Genomic DNA, 26838 nt, shown 5'->3' with positions numbered 1-26838 from the left:
CGTCGTCTTTTTTTTCTTATTCTTTTTTTTTTTTTTAATCGTTGTCATTTGGAAATGAGATCGCACATAAGTATGAATAGAGATCGCGATTTTCTAACGATTAATCGTGCAGCCCTAGAGATAACCCTACAATAATACAGAGAAAACTCCTAAACTAGATGACTCTGTATGAACAAGTACTTAGTGATAGTGGGGAGGAAAGACTCTTGGGATGAAGACGGACCAAAAGAGACACATGATTAGTACCTTCCAACTAGTGGATGACCTGCTCTTTCTCCTTCCTCGTCCTCTTCACATTGCTGGGGTTTTTTTTTTTGTTTGTTTTGTTTTGTTTCTTTGTTTTTTAAACCAAGCTGTTGTCGGTGAAAACATCAATCTGGAGGTTTCAGAACAAGACTTCAGAAACAAGCTCATGACATCATGATCACTACGTCATTCTTTTCTACTGTCTATGAAGCCAACATTGGCAGTCACATAAAGGTGGTCATCAACTGGATAGGTCAGCCCAGGGCTTCCCAGTCTAGCTACTTTGGACACTCGTACTATCTGCGCCCTGAGGTTCAAGTGTTCTTCTGGGAATAGTGATGCTATTTCCCAGGGATTCCATGGTGGTGGTCAGTATCATATAGTTGGTCTTGTCACATGTCGGGAAGCTGTTATTTCACTTACAAGATCATTGAACATGCAACAGTGAGGGTTACAGATGATTTATTTTACCACAGTGGTGGATCAGTATCATCACATATTTGAAGCCAAAGTATCTGTGTTATATCAGAAGTGTAGTAAACTGTGCATCTGTGGATTGAGGCATTCTCAGCAGGGATGGATATATTTGGGTGGATATCCAAGCATTTATCAGTTCTTCTGTCTCGTTCTTTATTGATTCTTTTATGATTAATTGTGGAAAAATTTAAGCCTCCACAGGTTTGGAGAATCTTCAAAACTCTAAAGACAAGTAACAGAATTTGATAAAATCCTGCATGTGACTCATGGCATGCGAAAGCTCTGCTGCCATGAGTTTGATGGCGTCATTTAGTTACGCACAACTGTGAGAAAAACACACTGACACTGATAGAAGCATCTGATAAGCCTGGAGACATACAGCTCACATGGACTGGGTCATTTTGGAATCAGCCCTCAGTGGCAGTTTTAAAGGCCACTGCTTGCTCGTTGACCACAGCATGGTCACTGAATTGTTTCTACATTGCTCTCTGTATGTTGGCATCGCTACACATCAGCGTGAACTTAAAGTTGGGTTAGATTTAGACGGGCGTGTTGATCTCTAGTAGGAGGCAAGGCTCAGTCGTCTATCAGTGAATGTCAGACTGAAGATTGAGGTAGTAATATCTGCGCTGAGGCTCTGACATGTTCTGCCAGCTCATTCTATCACCTCGCTGTACGTTGTCTGCCCCCACCCCAAATCTAGCTTTCTTATTAGAAACACATGCTGGTGAGTTATAATGGAAACTAATTTAGGTGTAGCTCAAATATGGCTGGAGGAGGCTCACGAAAATAACCTCACGCCCGCCTCAGAGCAGATGCTTTTCACGCTGCAGCTTTCTTTATCTTTGAGAAACCCCCCTCCTTACCCCCTCTCCACCCATCTCGTCCACTTCTGAATGCAGACTGACAAAGACTGTTAGACGGGTAGCGTTATAAAACAGGAAAGAGAGGCCACGTCTGTGAATGCAGAGTGAGAAAAAACAGCCAGGAGCTACTGGCACAACCGGTTGGAACCGCTCTCTTTTAATAATTAAATTATGATTCAAGCTAAAACAACAATTCAGATACACAATGTCCACCTGTGCTGGGTCACTTCTTTCCCTCAGGTTAGTTAGCACACTGGATATCTAGTTCACTAACCACTGAAGGCGCTGGACAACAGTGATGTTCACAGTGCTTACTGTTTCACACCTCCTTTACTTAGAGAGCAGTCATGCTGCTCTGAGAAGATGATACTTGTGATGAACAGGCATGTAGAGAAAAGGAATTGGGTTGAAATGTGTGGGTTTTTTATGTTGAGTTAAGAAGCACCATGACTGGTGCATAGATGCATTTTATGGTACAACAGAAGAAGTGCTTGGTGTTAACACACACTGTATATGAAAGATGGACACATCCAGCTCTCCCTTGTTGGTTTATGGATGCATTTAGTATTTTAGCTGCTGTTATTATCTTGTTTTTTTTTTCAGATTTCTTTCAGTTTGTTTGTTTCTTTTAAATTTAATTCTGCTTTATGTTTTTCCTGTCTGTCTGTACCCCTCACTGTACCACTTTCTTCCCTTCCTTTGCCCTGGCTCTGACCTCTAATGTGTGATATCATTATAAAGACATCTTTACCTCTAAGGTTGCTTGACAGACAAGTTTTACTTATGTTTACTTGAGAAATAGCAGAGAAAGACAAGTTTAATGCACTTGACTGCTGAGCCATAGGAATTGAAACAAAGTGCAGGTAGAAGAGAGAACGCACTGAGGGCAGTTTAAAGATTTAGCTTGATAATAAAAGACAGCCTCAGCTGTTTGTGTCATATCATGTCTCAGTTTTTATTCTACACATTCCCAAATTTATAGCCAGGGATTTGATCATTTTGTGCTTGTGTCACTGGAAACATTTATTTGTTGTACCTTTTCTTTCACATGCGTGGAAGAAGTCTAGTTTGCTTAAATGGAGAATTTCAGCGTCAAAAGGGCAAATTGTAGAGGACGCCATTACCTCAGCATCAACTGCAAAATAGCCTAGCCTAGCTCAGCTCAGCCCTGCTGGCCAGTCCGTGACTCCTCCTTCCCCTTCCCTCTTCTCCCACATAGTGCCCCTCCACCCCTGTCTCTTTCAAGTGAGCTATAATGGCATCGGTGCGCTTCACCGTGACGCCCACTAAGGCGGAGGACCTCCCAGGGGGGTCAGACCTGTCACCTGACATCAGCCTGCGCTCCGGTTCCCGTGTGCGCTTTGAGTCAGACAGCGCCAACCGAAGTGACCCACTAAGCGAAGTTTCTGGAGGTGTGACGACGACTTCTGCAGGAGGAGGGGCTGACAGCCCGGATCACAGCAGCATAGACCAAGGTGAGGATACACACACCTAACACAAAGACATTTCTTTTTAACTGATGGTGTTTATTCTTTATACTTGAGACATGACAGCTGTCACGTCCTCTTTGAAGTTTCTTCATTGGCTGCATTATGTGTGACAGGCCTGTGCAGTGACCATGATTTAACCATCGGAAAAGGGGGGCTGGGATCAGGCTTATGTTGCTTAAGTCGGTGTGTTGTTTCCTGGCTTTTGCTACATGATGACTGGTTTTTAAAATTGATTCTGATAAGGTTTGATTGATTAATTGATTGATTTTTTTTTTTTTTGTGGAAAAAATTTGACCTACCTAACTTTTCAGCTCGGTGTCTGAAAACGGTGTGGCAAGAGAACAGAAAAAAGCTTTGACATGTCACTTCCTATGTGGCATGATGTCTGCGTCATTGACTTTGCAATGTCCAAGTGTCAGAAAAACATCCAGGCATCGATAAAAGATATTGATGAGTCTTTGAGACTTATGACTAGTCTGCTTTTTTTCTTTTTTTTCTGAATTTTACTGTCTAGTCTCTAATGCCAGTCCTTTTCCTGTCTTACTTGAGCCCCAGTTCAGTTTGTTTTAGTTATTTATATATATCCATTAGGGGTGCAACGATATTCGTATCGATATTGAACCGTTCGATACAGTGCTTTCGGTTCGGTACGCATATTATCGAACAATACAACATTTGTAATTTATTTTATCAACTTTCCTTCTGACGATGCTGTCTGTGTTGAGCGCTCAGTGAATCTGCGTTCGACTACTCCGCCTAGGCTGCACTGTCGAGCGCAGATCCACTGAGCGCTCAACACAGACAGCATAGTCAGAAGGAAGAGCGCAGGGCAAGCTAGCAAGACAGAAGTTAAGCTCTCCTTGCAACATGGACCTCCCCCACCCTCATTCAGATCTGGCGTTTGGAATTATTTTGGTTTTCATGTGACATATGACCCTGAAGGTAAGCGAGTCATGGACTAAAGTAAAACAGTATGTTGGATGTGCCATGCAATGCTCAATTACATGGGTGGGAACTAGTGTGTTAGCGCAGTTAGCTCGTTAACGTGTTGGCCGTCTAGCCCCATGCACGGGGCGATCGGCGGTAGCTCGTTAACGGAGATTTGCCGTGTTGTGGCGTTAAGGTCATTTCAACGAGATCAACCTGAAAGCACTAGTGGGAACACAACGAATATGACTGCACATTTACGCCGACATCATCCTAGTGCAAAGACAAAAACAACAAGCATGCTACTAACTTTAGCCGAGTCATTTAGACAGCTGTTAGCACATGATTCTCCTTATGCTGCTGAGAATATAGCCCAGAAGAAGCGGATAGTATAGCTTTTATTTTGGAAAGAGCCATTTCTCTGTAATAAACTCTCTTTTCCAAAGATGAGTGATTCCTCAATCAGATACAGGGCTTGCAATATCGCTAGCCCGACGTCCCGGAGCTAGCGATTTTTTTCAGTCGGGCTACCAAAATCTCTCTGCCCTGCCCGTCCGGCTATCGTAGGAAGGAAAAATATATGTCAATGCTTTTGCATTCTTTCAGAAATGTAGCTGGGTAATTATGTCATTGGCATCGGTGAGCCACTGTCAATATGTGACATATTGAAATCGCGTTTGAATTTGCGCTTGTTTTTTGCTTTCACTTTGCAATCGTGCGAACTGTGTATAGAGAGCGACAGCACTGATCTGTGAGTGACGATAATTTGTGCACCAATTCCTCTGACATCGTCTTATTAATCGTTAGCTTACTATGCAAACATGACAAGTGAAATCTCCCGCAGCTTAAACATGTGAGAGGTTGATCGCAGAGAATCGCTGAGCTTATGTGAGTGCGTGTGTAAAAGCAGCAGGATATATATTTTAGTTCTGCTGAGCCAAATAAGACAGGTCAGGGTGAAGAAGTGACAGCCAAAGAAAAGCTTACCACAAAACGGAGAAGTTATGACAAATCAGACTTTAAGGCAAAAAGAAAGTGCAGCTTTATGGCTTCATGGACAAAATAATTTCTGTGGCTGCAATATGACGAGCTAAATAACCAGGGCTGCACATAAGTGGTCCGCAGGTGCGCATTCGCTGTCAAAATAAAAAAACACGCACAAGGGTTAGGGTTAAATTTAAAAACTGTACTTTTGAGTTAAAATATATATTTATAATTTTAATAAATGACAAATTAAAAAGGCATGAACATTTTTTTTGTATCGAAAAAATATCGAACCGTGACACCAAAGTATCGAACCGAACCGAACTGTGAATTTTGTGTATCGTTGCACCCCTAATATCCATATATCCACACATTCTCTGTAAAGTCAGTTAAGTTGTGTTCAAGTTCATGCAGTTCACGTTAGTTCAGTTCACTTTGTTTTTGTTTTTATACCTCCAGACAGCAGCAGCAGACATCTCAGGGAACATAGTAATGTGAGATAAAGACTATGCAATATTAGAAAGGGAGCTGATAATGGTGCTTCTGTGTCTGCTTGCTAGATGCTTTTTTTTCCAGGTTCAAGCATCTACTATGTTGTTATTCTTGGATCTTTTTTTAGTTGTCATTCTCAGGCCTTTACAGTTTTATAAGCACTAGTTGGGCTTTTAGTCCAGATTTTTATATTGATTGATATCCAATTTGATATTGATATCTATTGATTTAAAAAAAAAATCTGATATCAGCTGATATTTTCTGTTTTGCTTTTGTTTTTTCCCTTTTAGACACACAACATAAACAGAGTTCCCTCACATTTGTTATGTGTAGTCATTTATGAGTCCTTACTGAGATATTACGACTCGCAGCTCTGCTCGACACCACTTGGATCAGCTGGGTTGTTGTTTGTAGCGTTCCAAACACGAGTTGCCTAGAGGACGAGTGCCCCCTCTGGTGCACAACCAAAACTACAGTCATAATGTGTTGAATGGTGTTTCTCTCATCTCTCTTCATTTATCTGCCATTTAAAAAGCAATACTGATATATCAGCTGTTACATTGTTGAGATTGTAATTAATGTTCCTGACAGGGATCAGTGGGCACATTAAGGTGAGGATGAAGACTCATTCATCGCCATTGTTCTGAACCATGCTGTAGCATGTTAATTAAGTCATGAAGGCATTTGTAGAGGGTGATCTTCAGCATGTACTTCCTTTGTACTGTATGTTTGTGTATGGGTTTTTTGTTTGTTTGTTTTTCTTTTGCCTTTTTAAAATTTATTCTTTGCTTTGTCGCTTTTTCTAAATTCAGAATTGTTTATTCTATTACTCTTGTTCTCTTCTGCTTGCTTTCTTTTTTCTTTCTCAGCAGGTGATCCAGGTGATTGATATATGCATTTTTTTTTCTCTGCCCGTTCTGTTGGTTTTTGTCTTTTGCCCTTCTCCCCCGTCCCTCTTCTCAGCTGTTTCTCTTTCCCTCTTTCTTTCTCCCCTTCTTTCCCCCAGTCAAGTCTGTCCCGTATTCAGTAAGTGAAAATAAAATAAACAATAAAAGGTGAATCAAATGGACCATTACGGCAAGGCTGGGATGGTCAGTTTGGTAAAGTAAATCCGTTGGGCATCTTTCTTTGCCTTTAGACAACAATTCTGATGGCAAAAGAGCCAAACGGGACAGGCCAAAAAAAATAAATAAAATAAAATAAAATAAATAAATAAATAAATAAATTCAGAATTGCTAGTTTGGTTTGAACAGGAAGAGCAGGGCACCCGCTGGGCGTGGGTTCATGAGGGGAACATTAGTTATGATGGCTCATGTTAAAACTAATGCTGAATTCCTATGCAACAAATTCCCACACATGAACTAGTGAGACTGGTTTTCACCGGACACAAAGAAAGGTCTTCTACAGCTTTTTTTTGCCCAGACTGTTCATTTTCTAGGAAATAAAAAGGGAAATGCTATTTTTAGATTCTTGAGATGTGCTCATGCATGTCTCAAGTTGAAAAATGCATTTTTAAATAGGTTTTATGGCTCTCTGGGCTGTTAAGCTCTCCATTTGTTTTTCTAAGTGAGAACTTGAGGCCAGAGTGCTCCCCTCAGGGCTAGTCAGCCAATTGAGCAACAGTTGAACTTCACCATCATTGCGGTTAGCAGAAACTGAGAACAATAAGAGGATTTCATTCTGTTGTGATTGTAGCGCATGTTCCACTTCCCTTACTGCCAAATCAAATCAAATCACTTTTATTGTCACATCACATGTGCAGGTACATTGGTACAGCACATGCGAGTGAAATTCTTGTGTGCGAGCTTCACAAGCAACAGAGTTGTGCAAAATACAACAACGTAAACAGGCAAAATATACGAATGGCTAAATCTGAAACTAATAAATATATGTACAATATATAATAGTATATGGGGGGGGGGGGGGGGAATCTGGATGTGTATACTAAATGTTTTTCTACGTGTGTGTGTGTGTGTGTGTGTGTGTGTGTGTGTACACATATTTTACAAATTAAATAGAGTCAATAAATAAAATATATAAAAATATACAAAAAAATATACAGCCACATCAGTTCTGAACTGATTCACTTCTTTCCTTAATCACAAACCCCTTCACATGCACAGATATGTGTATTTTCAGAAGAATCCAGAAGAATAGAGGATAATGGTAAACAGCTTCCATTTTACTGATGTGACTGTGCAGGTGTCAAAAGGGGTTATAACCGTGCAGAGATGATCCGGTAAAGCTCTTTCATAGTAGTAAGCATGGCCCACGCTCTTTAATAAGCTTCCATAAATAGATATTAAGCCAGTTAACCCGACTTGAGTTTCGGTCAAGCTTTAGTGATGCTGCGGTGGCCGTTTGTGAGTCTGTGCAGAAATAGCAGAGCAAGCGTGTTAGAGGAAGAAAAATGCTGTTGTAGAAGTAAATGAGCCAAAGCCCTGAAAGACAGGAGGTGTGGAGAGTTATTTTCAGAAAGGTCATAGACTCTGTGATCCATTAATGTTGACACCGATAAAGTTCCCTACTGAAGCATGCATATAGTCCACACACTGCTACATCTGGCTCCAGTAACTTTCTGCTCCACTGACTGTACGTTCTCTCTCTCACACACACACACACACACACACACACACACACACACACACACACACACACACACACACACACAGTATCATACTCAGGTGTGGGCGGAGGACCTGACCTCTTGGGGCCACACACACAGCTGTGTTCCCCTGTGCTGAACTGGGTGTGGATTATAGAATGAAGTTGAACAGCTGAGCACAGAGAGGACAGCAGTAAGAGCTCACATGTGTCTCTGGACAGCTTTTAGTTTGGCTAAGAGGAGGTTTTCAGATCAGTACTGGTGTAGATAGGAGCGTATAGAACTCGATGGATATCCACCAATATACTGTCAAACTGCAGCGTTTATTTTATTTGCAATAGTAACATACTTGGTGACAATAAATAGTGGATTGGTGTTCAGATGCATCTCCGTGGGCGGAACGGCAGGCTGCGACAGTAGTTCTCGTTTTGCTCTGCTGCATCAGTGATTTTGGCATAACGGCACATAAACATTAACTTGCTGCTGAGAGACTCAGCTAAATGACATCCTGCTGACACGGGCAGAGCAGGGTCTGACTGGTTAGTGCTGAGCAAGCTTTCAAAATAAAAGAATCTTAAATGACTCACGCAATTTCTTGGGTTGCAGTTTAAATACCTGGCAGCACACCCAAATAAAGCCTGTTTGTGGGGAAACAGAAATGTATACTTTCATATTTGAGGAAAAACAAACTTGGGACTGTATTTGTAAGCCGAGTTGGCTGTTCGGTTGAGAAGTGTCTGACCTGAGTCACATGTTGTTGTCTGAATCACTGAACTTTTTTAAAAAGAGCAGCATCATCTGTAAGCTGTGCACACCAAGGCTGGTCTCACAAATGACGCAACAACAAAACTAACCACATGGAAGCAGGTAGTTTCCCCGATGCTCTCAGCTCTGATGCTGACTGTCAGTCAAATGATTTTGCACATTTAAAAAGAGTTTATTTTTTTAAGAAGGCACACAGTGTGAGTAGGTATCCTGTCTTGATGGTGGATCGCTATGTTAAATATGTCCTAATTGGTCCCTGTGAGCCAAAAGCTCAGACTTCAGACTGCCCTAGATGCTGGTTTCAGTTTGGCTTTGTATGATGTCACAGTTTACTGTGTAAACCTGCTGTTCAAACCTGTTTGTGAGGGCCAACCAATCAGAATCCCAATAATGTTGGCTTAAAGAAGTGTGTTCAAGATTATAACTGAAATCTTGATTATGCAGAGCTCATGTAGTCGAGCCAAAGAATGCAAATCTAAACCCCCCCCCCCCCCCCCTTGTGAAAACTGAAAGTTCAGATGATTTCTCCACAACAGCCTGAGCAGATAGAAAGTGTGAATCTCGACAGTCCTGATTAACAGGTTAAGTGCTAAACATACTGAGGCTACATCCACACTGATGCGTTTTGTATGAAAACACATCGTTTTGGCCTCCCATCCACACTGAGACGCCGTTTCCCCCAAAGGAGAACGCAGCGTTTTGAAAACGCTGTCGAAAACGCATACATTTGAAGAGGGTGCTTATGCGCCGCAGAGTGGACAGCGAAAACTGAGACTTTCGAAAACGATGACGCATGTTAGTCATGTGATGCAGTCATGTGACCAATTAAACTAAGATAGCGGAGGGCATTATACAGCAGTTGTTTTGTTTGCGTTCAATTTTGACAGCCCTATTAAAGATTAATATCAGTCTGTACACGCTTCAGATAGCTTTTCTTCAAATTCTTTAATTCTCACTCGCTTTTGCAACTTTGTACTTTTGTGTTACTCACAGCAACAACTCCACCTCATTGTTAGTCCATTTAAAAACTCGGTGCTTTTCCTCGACATTTTGCTGCGACGTTTCAGAGAGCCGGAAAGTAAAGAAACAGCAGACAGAAATGAGGCAGGTGGAATCTTCTTGCGTTTCACGCATGCGCAGTACTGGACCGTAAGCGTTTTCGTCCGTTTCAATGTGGACGCACAACTCTGTGAAAACGACTGAAAACGCTAGTGTGGACGCGGAGACGACAACGCCATTTTCAAATCTATCCGGGCGAGTGTGAGCTTGTTGAGATGTGGCGCATTCACGTTTATCTGTGTTCATCTGACATGGTTCAGTTTCTGTGTGTAAAGAGCAGCATCATGAAAATCAGGAGCACGCATTAGATGACCTGCCAGTTAACATGTTTTATGAACAAATGAGCGAGCTACCTGATTAGCTCGTTAGTTAAAATCTCCCAGCATGCCATCGTGCTTCAGCTGTTGATTGTTAGGAGTGAGGTTTTGCCTGTGTTGAGTCAGTATCACACTCGGTATCTTTGGCCAAATGTAGCACTGCGAACAGGATGGGAAGTTACCACCCACCACACAAATGCTGGCTTTTTTTTTTTCTTTATTTCCTCCCAGGGATCGTTGATTCGTTTTTTTCTTTGGCACGTAACCAGCCGATGTTCTAAAATAGACAGTGAAAGCTGCTGAGGCAGTTTTAGATTCACCAGCTAGTGTGAACTCATTCATAGAGTAAACACTGAAAATGAATCATGCTCTCAACACACACACACACCCCCCCCCCCGGCCGCACCACAGTTTTTACAGGTGTGAAGAGGTGGAAGTTTGCTGTGTTTACAGGAAAATGAAGTAAATATAGGAAGATTTGTTATTTATTTATTGTTATTATTTCAGTTTGGGGTAACTTTACATGTATTTAAGGGGAATCCACACCGTTATTATTTATTTTGCTATTGGAATGTTACACAAGAAGGGAAAACTTGTCTCATCCCTCAGTCTCTGGTTTTCTTCTGAATGCCCTTCTGTGAAGCGTGTGACCCTTGGCTGCTGTTAGCGTGAGTGTGGCGTAGCAGGGAGGGGGAAGTGATGCTGCTGACTCAGGTGCTGCCGATGCAGCGGTCTGCACCGGCGGGAGGAACCGAGCCAGCGACACGGGGTCGCTGCATCAAACTGTGTCTGTGAGGGAAACAGCTGAAAGTCGACACCACCGAGCCATGATGACAGCGATTTAAAAAAAAAAAAAAAAAAAAAAAAAAAAAGGCTTCCTTTGTGCTCAGTCATATTCGTGCTGCATCATCCTTTCCTTTTCTTTCCCTTTGTTTATTATTTCTCTCTCTGTCTTTCTTTTATTGGCTAGGTGAGGGAAATTCGAAAACCTCCAGTGTGTACATCAACAGCAATCATCAGGTGGACGATGACGACTTCTACGACAAAAACCTGGCCTTGTTTGAGGTACAAAACATTTCAGCCACTCTTTCTAGTGGCTGTATTTGCTGCTTTCTTATAATGTATTCACTCTTATGGTTTTATTATACAGCACAGGGCTAAGAATAGAAAAGGATGGTGACTGTTTATTTGATGAATGTCTGCTAACTGGAGCCCAGAATAACCAGCATGTGGCTGGTGGGTGTAGATAATTTCAGGTTTTATAGCTTACAGAGTTCCTTCTTCTCTCTCCCACTTCTTTATCTACCGGTTCAGTATGCCTCTTTGCCTCCTCTTCTTTCATTCTGTCTGTTGCCTTTCTCCGGTTGTCATTTTATCTTTCTTTCACTTGTTCTCCTATCTTTACTTCATCTCTGCCTCACAGTAATTTATGCCTTTCCTCCTTTTTTTAAATTTGCCCCATCTTTACTCCATCTGTTTTAATCTCTTTCTCGCTCCACCATACTTCATTGTCTCCTCTTTTTGTTCGTCCTCTACCCACAGGAGGAGATGGACACTCGGCCGAAGGTGTCCTCTCTCCTCAGCCGCCTGGTCAACTACACCAACCTGACGCAGGGGGCCAAAGAGCATGAAGAGGCCGAGAGCATCGGCGAGAAAAAGAAACCCAGCAAGGTACAAACGAATAAACCTTGAAACACACGTAAACACAAGTGTGACCTCGTAAAACATTAAATCCCTTTAGTGTTTTAATGAGATTCACTGGATGGCGAGGCATGTTGGGCAATCTGCCCATATGGAGTGCACAATTCCAGCTGTACTTTGTCTGGCTGAACAATGATCTTTTACTGCAGTGTCATAACCAGGATGAGCCCTGGTTGTAGCAATGGTGTAGTAAGTACAAAGTTGATCTGGATGACAGTAACAATCCTCACATGGTCACTAGTTCATATGTTGCACCTGAAACAATAAAAATAAAGACATCCATTTGTTCATCAGTTTTTGAGGCCCTGTCCTAGAAAACTGACTCTTTCTGCCGCCCTCCTGACTCGCTGCCTCCAGCTGAAATTGCGTTTGGATGTAACCCTGGTGTGGAGCCCAATCCTTCCTGATAAGGCGCTGGCTGGCCCAGATAAGAACTGCCTGTCTGTTTTGGCGGTTTGAGAGTAATTGCACGTTTGCCGGATTGCTCGGACACATTTGCCAACAGACGGCAGGGAAAGTTAAACCAAAACATGTTTAATCCTCCCGTCTGGACCCCACCGTGTGTTCAGTACAAGCATCAACATAAGTCTGGTACAGCAGGGAGGAGCCGTGCAGTGATTTCAAGACCTTACCTGGAAAGATGACAGTGGAGCAGGGCTAGTTTAAAGACCAGCTTTAAGAGATTAATATTTGGATAAGAAAACATTTGAATGGAGAAGGAGCAGCGTTAAATCCCAACTGGACCAGAGTAGAAGTGATTCATGGGTCTCCATGTATGTGTGCTTCCTGCAAGCAGATGTACAAAATGTTAAAAACATGGGTTTCCTAAAACATGGGTTTTCGGACACTAGGGTCATTCCATATAAAATCAGACACATATGGGAATAAATATTTGCCATCTGCCCCGCCACTAAATGAGGCAATTTGACCATACCAGGAAAGTTGTCTGAGTCCGCAGAGTACATAAACATGGATTTGAGGGATTTTTTTGTTTGTTTGTTTGTTTTCCAGCAGTTTTGAACCATTTTTGAGCTAGCAGTAAGACATTTAGGCTCTGTTTAAAAGCTGCAACCAAATCCATTTTATACCCACTCCAGGTCTCATGATATACAGCTAGACTCTTGTTTTTGTACAACATGATGTTTTTTCTGAACTTTGTGTGTGAGTATCATGGCATAAATCATTTCTATAGGAAAACTTCTCCGGTTGACTGTCTGTAGAGTATTGGGCCCAGGCATTAGTACTGCTTTTTGGGTAAACCTTCAAAGTCCACATCACCAAGTGGGACAGGTGGCAGGTCAAAACATGTTGCAGTGTATGAAAGGTCTGCTTACAGCAGAATGTAGATCATTCAGAATGTAAGCTTATTGGCTAATTACAGTATCTAATATTAGCTTCCTCTTTCCTCTGATGAATCTAATGTTTTTAGCATTTGCTTGTGGGGCTTGAGCCTGTCCCATCTGTCGGAGGGCGTGAGAGGCTGTTAAGGGGCAAACACATTCACACCTACAGCTAATTTAGAATCACCAGTTAACCTAACATGGACTATGGGAGGAAGCTGGAGTACCCTGGGGGAGCCCACACAAATGAAGTTGTTGAAGAATGGCTAAAATGATGTTCATCGAAAGTCTGAATTAACCTTTAATGTAACATCAGTTTAATGTGTTTAGTTTCGTTTTATTTACAGATGAAGGTAGTATGATGGACTGAAATAAATGAACAAATTCCAAATGAGCACCTCAGTGTAACATTACGTGCTGTCTTTGGATTTCGTTTCTGCTTAAACCTTTTTTCTTCTGTGTAATCTTCCAGTCGCCACAGATGGGGACGCTGATGGGCGTGTACCTTCCTTGTCTGCAGAACATCTTCGGCGTCATCTTGTTCCTGCGGTTGACCTGGGTGGTGGGAACTGCCGGCGTGCTGCAGGCCTTCTGTATTGTTCTTATGTGCTGTTGCTGTGTGAGTATTGGAGTATTAGCAAGCAGCCCCAAGGAGACAAAAACAGGAAACCTTTCTAAAACACTGCCGTCTCTCCTCTCCAGACAATGTTGACCGCCATATCAATGAGTGCAATCGCAACCAATGGAGTCGTACCAGGTATTCCTTTATCTTTATGTTTCTTCCTTCATTCTGTGGACACAATGGCCCAGAGATCCTTCCTCCTTGTCTTTCTGCTTCTTCCTCCTCATCTTCTTTACTTTTCCCTCCTTTCCTTCCCTTTATTTGTTCTTCTCTCTACTCTTTCCTCCCCTCCTCATTCTTCTTCTTCCATGTTTTTTTCCTTCCCATTTATCCACACTTAGAACCAGTATGAAGAGCACAATGGGTACTGTTAATCTATTAGATTAAGATTTACACAAAGTGATTTACATAGATTAACTTTACATAATGAATGTAACTTATTTCTTAACTTCATATTATTCATCCTGTAATTTATTTACGCAAAGAAAGAAAATGCACTCTTTACAAAAAGCTATAAATCCAGCAGGGTGCTGAGTTTAGGGTCACCTCTGTGTTGTCTGCTTCAGTGTCTCTGAATTGAAGTGTATTTCCACAATAAATCACATTTTTATGTGGACACTTTGCAGTGGACTGAGTCTGGTGGCCTCTGTGGATGTTGTGTTGACTTTTGTAGTTTGTCTTTCCCGGTTGTCCTTCTCATTTTCCAGCTTTGGGCGCGCTGATGACGTTTTGCTAACGAGTGTTATTTCTGTGTCCCGTCTCTCCCTCTGTCTGCTCTCCCTCTCTGTCTGTGCCTTCATTAAAAACCTAGAATATTTATCTGCCATTGACCTTTTCTCTCGCCGAAATGCCTCGAGGCGAATATCCTGAGTGTCAGAGTAGTTTGATTAACTGACTTATTTTCCAACAAGCATGGCACAGTTTGATAATTGAATGTAGAACGAGAAAACCTCTGTAAAGTAGAAAATTAATCTAACAAGTTCTGACTCTCATCAGGCATTTTACCCCACGCTCTGTCTCACCTGAGCAGCTTCCAGCTGTCATGCTTTCTATTCTCAGATGGTAGCGATTAAGTGTGTGTGTGTGTGTGTGTGTGGTTTACTGAGGTCAGGCTGAACAAGTAATAAAGTGTGTTTGGGTTCTCAAATACAGCTCAGCACTAAAAATCACTCAGCCTGTGCAGACATAGTGACCTGAAAGTCCAGCAGGTTTTGTGGCCTCGCTCAGGAACTTCTCACATTAAATATGTCTAAATCTACCACATTCATATTCAATTACATTTTTTTTGTGTGACATCGACCCTGCTGTGTGTTCCTTTTTGTGTGATGTTCAATGCTGCTGTTTGGAAACCAAACACCGAATTATGCTCGCAGTCAGCAGAGTATTGGTATCTGCTCTTACTGCCTCATTTGTGTTATATGTGGTTCAAATGGTATCAGCAAATAGCCGCTGTTTGCCTTGCCACACTTGGAGTAGCAGTTGTGTAGGGGCAATGTTAATTTTACCGTAATGCGGGCTGGGCTGTGTTACCCGAGTGTTGGCTTATTCACGTACAGCCTGGTGCTTGATGTCAGAAGGTTGGATGCATTAAGCTCGACCTGGTCCAGCACTTGGAGTGAGCTGAGCAGCTGCTGCCGTGTGCATTTGCAGATGCCGTTTGAATGAAAGCCCGCTCTGTCTGTATTTGTGTCACATAGAACATTATGCTTACTTCTACAAGCATAGTATGACTCCTCTTTTCTCCCCTTTTGCCTCCCAACATCATAATGTTACTAACCATCCACCGCCTCCGCTCTTTCTCTTTCTTTTTCCACCCTTCTTTTCCCCCCCTCCAATCTGTTTCTGTCTTCATCCCACTTTTTTCCATCCCTCTTTCTCCCTCTTCATTTCCACTTCCTCCAACCCTTACATACACCTTCCTCCTCCTGCTTCTTTCCTCCTCCTCCAGCGGGAGGTTCCTACTTCATGATCAGCCGCTCTTTGGGTCCAGAGTTTGGGGGGGCGGTAGGCCTGTGCTTCTACTTGGGCACAACCTTCGCTGGAGCCATGTACATCCTGGGAGCTGTCGAGATCCTTCTGGTGAGTTGCTTTGTTTGCTTTGTTGTTGTTCCAGTTAGTATCGTGTTCTCCAGACTTTCTTCTGGATGTAAAGGCTTACGTTGTGATCATTGAGTGACTCTATACCGATACGAGGTAGCAACGACTCATTGCCTTCACTATATGTGGACCTCACAAAACCCATAAGCTCAGTTATTTTAAATAAACATGTGACCTGAGTTAGGGACACAAAAGGAGGCTGACCAGTTTTATTGACAGGCTGATATTATTTATGTGTCATCTGATTGGCTGATTTGCACTAAACACACTTATATTACTGAACCTTCAGATAAGTGAGGCCTGCTTCTTGCTCTCTTCCCTCTCCCTCTGACAGATGTACATTGCACCCAGAGCAGCGATATTTGAAGGTGAAGGAGCAGCCATGTTGAACAACATGAGGATATACGGCTCCATCTTTCTCCTCTTCATGGCCTTGCTGGTTTTCGTGGGGGTCAAGTATGTGAACAAACTGGCCTCTGTCTTCTTGGCCTGTGTCATCATCTCCATTTTATCCATTTATGTCGGAGCGCTGGTTTCTGCCTTCAGCGTGCCGGATTTTCCGTGAGTCTTGATTATTTGGAAAAACACAGAGCTGACCGATCATTTATGCGTCACATTTTTGACTGACTGGGCTTTCATCCACAGCGTATGCATGCTGGGAAACAGAACTATCAACGCCCATGATGTTGTTGACAACCACTGTAGTAAAACTGTCCTGGTTAAAGTTCCAGCTGAGAAATTAGACAGCAACTTCACGATTAACGGTGGGTTCAGATTTCCTTCTTTCTGTTACGAGTCATGAGGAGTAAGAGTGTCTCTCTGAGTTACACCAGTGTTTTTCTGAAACACTGTTTTTTTTTTTTCTCTCTCTCTGATAGAAAACAGCACAGTGGGCCCCACTTTTGACCCCAGCCATGTCCCAGAGGTGATGGTGGAGAAGACCACACATCTTTGGAAGTTATTTTGCCATAACGCACAGCTCAACACCACCTGTGACGAATACTTCACTTCAAACAACTTCTCTGAGATTAAAGGGATCCCCGGACTGACTAGTGGGGCCATATCAGGTAGAGTGCATGCATGAGGAGTGCAGTGATTCTCTGAATGAGAGATCATATAAAATATGGACACGGCCAATGTGATATCATCCACCTGTTACGAAGCCAAGCTGAGTGTTTTACCATTGCCTCTTTGTTTGTTTGTTTTTTAAATCTGATGAGGGTGGTCATTAGCCAAGTCTGGCTGTGTCCATCTTCTTTTTAGTCTGTGGTCTCCATGGAAGTTCCAGGAAAGTCTGGGATTGCACTGTTAGTGTTGTTGGCTGAAAGCTAGAACCTCACTTATAGCTGACCAGTATGAAATTACTTATTTACTGAGTGTGCATTTAAAAAAATATAATCGATTAAAACTTTAAACCGTCACATTTAAACAGGCGTTAAATTGTTGTGCTAATGTTGTTTTTGCTAAGTGACTTTAAGAAGGATAAGTAACCAGTATCTCTCCCTCTGGCTCAAAATGTATTCTTGATTCTTCCTGATTAAAAGAGGAAGAACTTAGTATTGATGTTTTCCCTTGTAGCTATTAACTTAGCTTGAGCAGCTGAATGACGGAATAACAGGAGTAAAATAAATATGGGCTCAAATTGTGGTCATAAATATTTTGTGTGTGTGTGTGTGTGTGTGTGTGTGTGTGTGTGCGCGCATTCAAGTTACAAGTATGAATTTTGACCCGGTTTTTCTTCCTTTCATCTGATTGGCCAATGTTATGTCAATCACAAATTTAACTATCCAATCAGAGAACAGGTGGGTTTGGCTATTGGCTTTATGGAGTCCACACACAAATCTTTTTTTACACACACACAAATTCTTTTTACACATACAAATCGTGATTTACAAGTACAAAATATTTATGACCACAATTTGAGCCCATAAATAAATCCTGACATGCTGTGCTCTGTAACAGTAATGGACCTCAGCTGGCCTGGTGCAGCAGAATGCTTTAAAAGCAATCTGGTCTGAAGTTATGTTGGTGCTTTAAGGAGAAAGATAAGAAATCCAGTTTTTATCCCCCAATATGTGAACACGCCAAACATCTTAGATGAATAAAATGAACATAATATCACAGACAGGACAGAATTTCTAGGTAGAGCTGAGAGGCAGAAGGCTTCACAGCTCACAGAAATGAGAATTTGAAGGTCCAAGTCTGAGGCCATGGCCCTCAGGTGGAAAAGAGTGGAGTGGTCACCCCAGGTCAAGGACGAGTCCCTCCACTGCCCCAAGTGGAGGAGTTTAAGTAATTTGGGGGTCTTGTTCACGAATGAGGGGAGAGGGAGATCGACAAATGAACCACATCACTGCACTGCTCTGTTGTAGGAAAGAGAGAACTCTATGTAAACGTGAAGCTGACAGTTTACTGGTCAATCTTTGACTTTACTCTATCTTAGAGAAAGGGTGAAGAGTCCAGTGATGGAAGAGGGGCTCAGAGTAGAGCCACTACTACTCCTCATTGAAAGAATCCAGCTGAGGTGGTTCAGGCATCTCACTAAGATGCCTCCTGGCTGAGGTGTTTTGGGCTCGTCATACCGGAATGAGGCTCCGGGGCAGACCCAGGGCATGCTGGAGAGATTACATCTCAGCTGGCCTGAGAATGCCTCAATGTCCCCCTGGATAAGGTGGAGAAGTGGCTATGGAGAGGGAGGTTTGGACTTCTTGGCTAGGGCTGTCGCCCCTACAACTGAGCCCTGGATAAGCAGCAGTTGGAGGATGTTTTATCAAAGGAGACGGAGGCAGATATTATAGCAGCTTACTAATGCTACACTAATTAGGGCCTCTAAATCTAAATAAATGTGAATGTGTAGGTGAATGTTTATCCTCTGCCAATGTCAATGACTGATCTTACATGGGTTTTTTTTCCTCCCTCTTAACAGAGAACCTGTGGAGTACATACCTCCACAAAGGGGATGTTTTGGAGAAAAGATCCCTCCACACCTCTCAAGTTGCACACCCAGCCTCTGATCACTATCCGTACGTGTTTGCTGACATCACCACCTCCTTCACAGTGCTCGTGGGCATCTTCTTCCCCTCGGTCACAGGTACAGACGCCCCTAAAATACTAACTGGGCTCCATTCAGTGTTAATTCAGAAATATAAGCATATAAGAAATTTAAACCTAATATTGGCTTGGTTCAGTGATGAAAACGGATCATTGACAGGAAAAGCGCTGTAGGCGTGATATTGATTCCCGCTCACGGTGCAGCTGCTGATTCAGGATCAAACCTGTCAGGCATCTATTCTTGGATTTCTGTTTGTGTCTGTGCAGTTGGCTTTATTTTCACTTTTTAGCTTGAAAAAACTTTAAAAAAGAAAAAATATGGAGATGGATTCTCTTTGATTTGAAATATTGATCACACATTTCACTCATGAGGGTGTTTATTAAAAAACTGTGGTATATTCAGTGTAACATTAAAGTTGATATTTTAAGCACAAAGCTGTTGAGTTATCACTTATCTCCTCTTCCTTTGAATGATTTTGTTTCTCAGGAATCATGGCCGGCTCCAACCGGTCGGGGGATTTAAAAGATGCTCAGCGCTCCATCCCCATCGGAACCATCCTCGCCATCCTCACCACCTCTTTAGTCTGTATCCTTTCATCTGACAATTTGATTGAACTTTCATGCACTCAAATTCAAAAGCAACTCAAAGCACAATTTAAGATGCTACAACACAATTCTGAAGTTTTTAACCTAAATGCTGATCATGGAAATATTTAATGAGCATAATGTTGTGTTGTTAGTGGATTAAGTCTGTCCACCTGTTTTATTTTCACGCTGTCTGTCCATCCTTACATCCATCTGAGAATACCTTGAATTGTGTTTTTTGTTTTTTAAAAGGTGGACTGATTGAAATTTGCTAATCCAAGGTTAAGATCAAGGTCGAAAGTTCACCTTTAGTTTGCTCACCATTCTCGCTGTTACCCCACTAGAGCACTTCACCCTTAGACTGCAGCCTTACTTGTTGTTCCTAAAGTATTTAAAGGTAGAATGGGAGGCAGAGGCTTCAGTGTCAGGCCTCTCTTCTATGGAACCAGCTTCCAGTTTTGATCCAGGAGACAGACACTATCTCTGCTTTTAAAACTTAAAACCTTTCTTTTTGAAAATAAAACAATTATAATTAAAAAGAATTATAGTTGGGGTTGGATCAGGTGACTCTGAATCCTCCCTTAGTTACTCTGTAATAGTCCTAGGCTGTTGTGAGCTTCCCGTGACGCACTCAGTGTTTCTTCTTCACTCATCTTTTTCACTCTGAGTGTTGGCACATGACTCGGCATTTAATTATTAGTTACTGTTAATCTCTGGCTCTCTTCCACAGCGTGTTTTTTGTCCTGTCTTCATTTCCTCAACTGGTCGTGTCTGAGGGTGAGGTGGAGATTTCTTCCTGTTAAAAGGGAGTTTTTCCTTCCTACTGTCCTCAGGTTCTTGTTTATAGGGGGGCATCTGTGCTACTGTATGGTCTTTATATTACAATATAAAGCACCTTGAGGCGAGTGCTGTTGTGATTTATGTGGAGAGTCCACAGAGACTGGATGGCGTATCTCGACCGGGCAGTGGAGGCGTATGACTGAGAGGCAGTTCTTCGAATTTTCTCAGCACAGTCCGATTTTCGTGGCACTGAAAGTACTTTGTATTGTTTTGTTTTGTTTTTTTCCTGACCTGCTGTTCATCCAGATCTGAGCAATGTCGTGTTGTTTGGAGCCTGCATCGAGGGGGTGGTCCTCAGAGACAAGTCAGTACACCTGCTCTTGTGTTTGTATTTGCATGTGTTGTGTTGTATGTGAGGCAGAAGGACTTTGATGCTTAAACTACTTCATGTGTTGTTACTTCTGCAGGTTTGGAGATTCAGTTAAAGGCAATCTGGTGGTGGGGACTTTGGCTTGGCCCTCGCCGTGGGTCATTGTGATCGGGTCCTTCTTCTCCACATGTGGCGCGGGCCTCCAGTCTTTGACTGGCGCTCCACGACTCCTGCAGGCCATCGCCAAAGACAACATCATCCCCTTCCTCCGGGTTAGAGCTGCTAGTTTTCAGTTTAATTACAGGGACTGTCCAAGCACTTCTCCTTTATTCTTGTTGTGCTCAGGATTAACTTAATGATGCTGTATGAAGCAGAAATCCCTACTGATGTTGAATTACTGATGTATTTATGCTGCATACTTCAGTTCTTTCCACTTGCATACAGAAACATCTTGCAGCAGGGGAAGACAGTGTGCAAATACCTTGATGGAACTGTGGTGCTTTAAAATGCTTTAAAGTGATGGTGTTTTATGTTTTCTGTTTATTTATTTAGGTAGTTTGAGTGTAATTTGTAGTTACCTGGAGATGCTGTATTCTCTCCAATTCCTGCCTTTCACCGAAGCTTTTGATTATTTCTTTGATTCTCAGTGCTCAGGCTATTGCCTCCTTCCACTCTCTATGTAATAACAACCCTCAGATTTTATTTTTTCATTTGCAGTACTTGCCATTTCCTTAAACATAGTGTGATTTGCTGGGTCTGTGTGTGTATATTTGAACTCTGTGTGTTTCTGGCAGGTCTTTGGCCACGGGAAAGCTAACGGGGAACCTACGTGGGCTCTGCTGCTGACAGCTCTGATAGCTGAGCTGGGGGTTCTCATCGCATCTCTGGACATGGTGGCTCCTATTCTGACAATGTAAGATGCAGTTATGTTACATGTGTGTGCATGTGCACATTTAGTCTGCCTTCATCACCTCAGTTTGAATCTCCAACCCTCTTTCCAGGTTCTTCCTTATGTGTTACCTGTTTGTGAACCTGGCCTGTGCCCTTCAGACCCTCCTGAGGACACCCAACTGGAGGCCTCGCTTCTCATACTACCACTGGTACTACCAAAGACTCACTCACTCACTCTCTCTCTCTCTCGCTCCCCCCCCCCCCTGACGTCTGCTCTGCTCATCTGTCCAGGAGCTTGTCCTTTCTGGGGATGACTTTCTGCCTGGCGCTCATGTTCATATCCTCTTGGTACTACGCAATCGTTGCCATGGTGATTGCCGGGATGATCTACAAGTACATTGAGTATCAAGGGTATGTTGCCATGGAGATGTACTCCCTCTACATGATTGTGCATGTACAGACTGGTGTGTAAACATGTCTGTTTCGTGTTAACATGTTTATTTTATTTTCAGGGGAACAGAAGAGTGTACAGTGTATACTGTTTGGGAATAAATAAATATACCTGTATGTTCTCTTATATTTTCTGGGTGTGGTTGTGTATCAGGGCAGAGAAGGAGTGGGGAGATGGGATCCGTGGTCTGTCACTCAGCGCTGCCCGTTATGCTCTGCTGAGGCTGGAAGAAGGACCACCGCATACTAAAAACTGGAGGTATTGAAATGTCTCACAAACACAGGATGCAAGTTGACCTGTTAGAAGTTGATGAACTGTTTGCACTTAAGTTTGCGTGCAGTGCTGGGAGTAAAGCTGCAAGACATCATCAGAATCTGCGTCACATTTAGCATTATAAACAAGAATCTGATGATTTTAATGTGCCAAGTCTCTTTTGGTGTGCAGTACTAGGTATAGCAGATCAGTAAATTAAACACTGCAGGTCACTACTGTCACTTTCAAACAGATCTGGGAGAGCTCCAGGTTGCTGGACACTGGTTTTCTTTCACAAATAAATTGAATTTCAGTTTGTTGCTATGTAATTACATTTTGACATGTTAGCCAGCCATGGGGCCTCCGTGTGACTTTGTTGGGTCTCTTTATGTGCTTCAAATGATGCTGACTGAGCTGAACTAACTGCATCAAGACAGGAGGACAGGGGGTGAGCGAACTCTGAAAATGAGTTGCCTCATAGTGGTGCTTTGGTTTCACAACTGGGGAGATGCACATCAGGCTAAATGAAAGGCCTCTTTATTACCCTTTCCAGCGCTTCCATCATGTCTCACAGTCCTCAGCTGATGTTTATCAAGTTAGCATTGAATTATAGATGACCAATTCTCCATTTACTTTTATTTTGTTTATCTGAGCACTTGGCTGTGACGTTTTCAAAACCCATTCAAAAATGTAGACAGCATAAAGACAGACAATCTGAGGCTCTGCTGTCACTAATATTTAGGAATAATCCACTAACGCACACATGCTCTTGTTCATCGCCTTGTCTGTCCGTGTCCAGGCCTCAGCTTTTGGTGTTACTAAAACTGGACGAAGACGCCCACGTCAAGTCTCCTCGGCTCCTGACGTTTGCCAGCCAGCTAAAGGCGGGAAAAGGCCTGACCATTGTTGGCACTGTTGTCCCCGGGAACTACCTGCAGAGCTATGGAGAGGCGCTCGCTGCTGAGCAGGTAGGGCCGTTTGTTATTGATGGGTGGAAATGTATTTGCTTTCAGATAATGTGGAGTTGGACCTTTTATCCTTCTTTCCTCAGACTCTGAAGCACCTGATGGATAAGGAGCGCGTGAAGGGCTTCTGCCAGTGCATCGTGGCTCAAAAGCCACGTGATGGGATCAGCCACATGATCCAGTCAAGTGGCCTGGGAGGAATGAAACCCAACACTGTGGTGATGGGCTGGCCTCACGCCTGGAGGCAAAGCGAGGACCCACAGTCCTGGAAGACCTTCATCAGTGAGTCAAGAGAGGACAGCAAAGCGGTTAATGGGGTTGTTTCAGAGTTAACAAGCTAACGACGCCCTCTTTCCTCCTTTCAGACACAGTGCGGGTGACCACAGCGGCCCACCTTGCGCTTCTGGTGCCCAAAAACATCTCCCTGTTCCCTAGCAACTCCGAGCCCTGCACAGAGGGCTACATCGATGTGTGGTGGATCGTCCATGACGGCGGGATGCTGATGCTTCTGCCTTTCCTCCTGCGACAACACAAGGCAAGAAAGCAAAGTGTTGATCTTAAACTCTAACAAAGCCTTTAAAGTTTCCGCTGAACCCTCTGCTCTGTCTCTGCCCAGGTGTGGCGCAAGTGTTCAATGCGAATCTTCACAGTGGCCCAGATGGAGGATAATTCCATCCAGATGAAGAAGGATTTGTTAACCTTCACCTATCAGCTACGCATCGATGCTGAGGTGGAAGTAGTGGAGATGGTACGCATCGTTGCACCCCTAATAAAAATAATATATATATATATACATATTACCGGGTCTGACCACTTGCACTTTGACTGAAATATTCACCTTTAATGGCTGCACTGGTTCGCCAGCTGAAACATGTAGATGCATAATTTTTTACAGCCTTTAAGATCGTATTTATGTTGTTGTTGAATCACAGATTTTTACATAAAAAATAAACAGGTAATACTTTCATTTTCTTGACTAAAGAGATTCTACTGTGATGATTAAGCCTATGAGCAGGAGGTGTCTCTCTCTGCACTTCAGAGTACACCAGAGTTTTGTGTTGAGGCCTCTGGTGGATTGAATTCTTTAAACATGAAAACAGACAGAAGGAACCTGCTTTAAATCCCTTCGGGCACTCCCCCTTTCTTCTGCAGTGCAAAGACATGCGTGTAATGTTAATTCTGAACTGGATGAAGTTCTTAAAGTGCATAAACTGAACCACTGTGTGAATATAAGGTTAAATGTGGACCTAAGATCTCAGTAAAATATAAATTCCAGTCTGATTTCCACTAATCTCTACAACAGCTGTTTTCTCACCTCTTCTGAGCATGTCCATGTACCTCTTCTCAGCACGACAGTGACATCAGTGCATATACCTATGAGAGGACGCTGATGATGGAGCAGAGGTGTCAGATGCTCAGACAGATGCGACTGTCTAAATCTGATCGGGACAGAGAGGTAGGTGTGGAAAGCTTACAGCGGGGTTTTGTGTGGTGTGAAAAATGCCCGCAGGTTTGTGTAGGGTTGATTAGGAGTTTGAAACTTTATGCAAGCTGGGTCTTAACAAGCATTTGTCCACCACTTTCACCAGGAGAGCCCTAGCAGTAGCAGCAACAATGGTAGGCCAGAGGCAGGTGGAGCTACAAGGTCTCATGTGAGGTTAGAGGTCAAGGTCAGCTGTGAGTTCAGGAGTTTAAGGAAATATAAAAAATAATATTTTTTGTTCTGCAAAAATAAGCTGGAACAAAGTGGAGATCAGGTTCCCAGTACAGACGCCATGTTTTGTCTTTGAGGTCACCGTTTTCTTCCAGATTAAATTAGATTTAAGGAGAAAGAGCTCAGTGTTAAGGTCCAAAGGTTGCTAAAGAAACTAAAGTGCAGTGTACTGAGGTGATAGCAAAGAAATCCTGGTGGGTAACACTCATGGTAAGGGACACGGGCTACTGACAAAAAAAAGCACTGCAGACGGTAACTTGCATTGAGATGTTTGTTAAACGTTCATGTCGCCTCCTTTTGCCTCTCATCTCCTCAGAGGGTACGCTGGAGTTTTGATGATGTAAGTTTGCGCAGTAGAGAAGCAACAGCTGTCTGAAGTAGAGCAGATTAGACTCTGTAGAGTAGCCTGCAGTCAGGACACGCTGTCAAAGTAAAGAGTGAAACCCTCTGAACAGCTGTGAGTGCAGCTGAGCCCTTCAGATGAAGAGTTGAGAGGGAAAAAAGCGATGTGGTCACCGTGACGTCAGCCGTCGGTTTGTGAAGTGTCTTCACGAAGCTGGGACTGAAACTGCAAGCATACGCTCCTCTCACGCTCTTAGAAACAAAATTTACACAGTGAGCTGAACTCAGGGTCAGGAGGTGTCGCCCCCTGCTGGCATTTAAGGAAAACAAATCATATATTAGAAATGTGAGCTGTGACTTCTCTTTTCAGACCAGAGGAGTAACTTAAATGTACACCAGCACTGTCACATTCACATGGAGCAGCTTTAATGTAACTGCAGCTTTAATTTTTGAAGCCTGTGCCTCCTAAAAACACTTCCATTACATGTGATGTTATCGTAATGTTTGGTGTTGTCTAGCATTGATGCAGCAGTCCAGCATGATTTTCCTCTATGGGGAGACACAATAAAATAATATGATCTTAATAATTACAGGATGGTGGGGTGAACTTTTTCCAGGGTTCTTCATTGGGGTGTGTCAGGGAAAAGTTTGAAAACCCCTGCTTTAAATAAAACACTGAATTGTTACAGAGTGAATCCTTTGACCTCCCTAATGTAGATCAAATCCACATTTATTTCACTGTCAGTCCAGTTCTTTATCTGAAGGGTTCAGTTAATGCTAACATGTGTCAGATGCTTCTTCCTTTAACTGTTCTGTCATCTTTGTTTCCCTCTACCCTTCACACTCATTCTCATTTCAGATTTTCAGAAGCTTTTTGTCTCGGGCCTTTTTTATTTACTGCCGTGTCCCTGTAGTTGTGCTTCAGTGCCCACCAGAGTAGATGCAGGCTGTGTTTGATTTTGGGGAGTTAGGTGACCTTGTGTTTTCTGTAGGCGTATCTTTCCCCCAGGTACAAAAGTCCTGGACCCTTCACGCCAAACACCTCCAGAGGAGACAGAGACAGACAGGTACAGAGAGACGGAGAGAGGCAGGAGTCAGGAATGACTGTAGAAAAGAGAGGTTTGCCAATGAGGTGGAAGAAAAGGCTGGAAAAAGAGATGAGAGAGAGCGTGTTTGTGTGTTTTCACACGCCAGGCCCAGCTGGTGAAGGATCGTAACTCCATGCTGCGTCTGACGAGCATCGGCTCAGACGACGAAGATGACACAGACGGCGGCGAGCGAGACCGGGCGGCGAGCGGCGGCGGCGGCAGCTCTGAGCACCACCGCCGCATTCAGATGACCTGGACCAAAGAGAAGACCACACAATACAGAGCGACGCACTCGGGCTGCTCCACCCCCGAGGGCTTCAGGGACATGCTGAGCATCAGGCCGTGAGCAGACACAGCAGGT

General features: G+C 43.1%; 1 protein-coding gene across 10 annotated transcripts in view; it reads left to right on the top strand.

Annotated features, from left to right (window-relative positions):
* The window catches only part of slc12a6 (solute carrier family 12 member 6), a 32320-nt gene that overhangs the window by 2841 nt on the left and 2641 nt on the right, over positions 1-26838 (top strand). For 2 of the 10 annotated variants that reach the window (XM_026162656.2, XM_026162657.2), the window contains exons 2-27: positions 2331-2347; positions 2809-3064; positions 11199-11293; positions 11771-11899; positions 13742-13888; positions 13972-14026; positions 15840-15970; positions 16323-16549; positions 16634-16752; positions 16867-17055; positions 18915-19079; positions 19527-19625; positions 20711-20768; positions 20872-21046; positions 21569-21687; positions 21776-21874; positions 21957-22076; positions 22270-22374; positions 23168-23336; positions 23420-23615; positions 23699-23868; positions 23950-24081; positions 24682-24789; positions 24923-24985; positions 26382-26456; positions 26584-26819. In XM_026162656.2, the coding sequence (XP_026018441.2) occupies positions 2845-3064; positions 11199-11293; positions 11771-11899; positions 13742-13888; positions 13972-14026; positions 15840-15970; positions 16323-16549; positions 16634-16752; positions 16867-17055; positions 18915-19079; positions 19527-19625; positions 20711-20768; positions 20872-21046; positions 21569-21687; positions 21776-21874; positions 21957-22076; positions 22270-22374; positions 23168-23336; positions 23420-23615; positions 23699-23868; positions 23950-24081; positions 24682-24789; positions 24923-24985; positions 26382-26456; positions 26584-26819 (3401 nt within the window). In that variant the 5' untranslated portion in view covers positions 2331-2347; positions 2809-2844. Of the gene's footprint in view, positions 1-1977; positions 3065-11198; positions 11294-11770; positions 11900-13741; positions 13889-13971; positions 14027-15839; positions 15971-16322; positions 16550-16633; positions 16753-16866; positions 17056-18914; positions 19080-19526; positions 19626-20710; positions 20769-20871; positions 21047-21568; positions 21688-21775; positions 21875-21956; positions 22077-22269; positions 22375-23167; positions 23337-23419; positions 23616-23698; positions 23869-23949; positions 24082-24681; positions 24790-24922; positions 24986-25363; positions 25388-26381; positions 26457-26583; positions 26820-26838 lie in introns of those variants that run through there. The other 8 variants (XM_026162655.2, XM_026162658.2, XM_026162653.2 and 5 more) reach the window with 6 other exon arrangements.

This window comes from Astatotilapia calliptera, chromosome 3 (assembly GCF_964374335.1).
Source record: "Astatotilapia calliptera chromosome 3, fAstCal68.1, whole genome shotgun sequence".
Taxonomy (NCBI): domain Eukaryota; kingdom Metazoa; phylum Chordata; class Actinopteri; order Cichliformes; family Cichlidae; genus Astatotilapia; species Astatotilapia calliptera.
The sequence above is the reverse complement of the archived record's forward strand: the minus strand, read 5'-3'. Positions and strand labels throughout refer to the sequence as shown.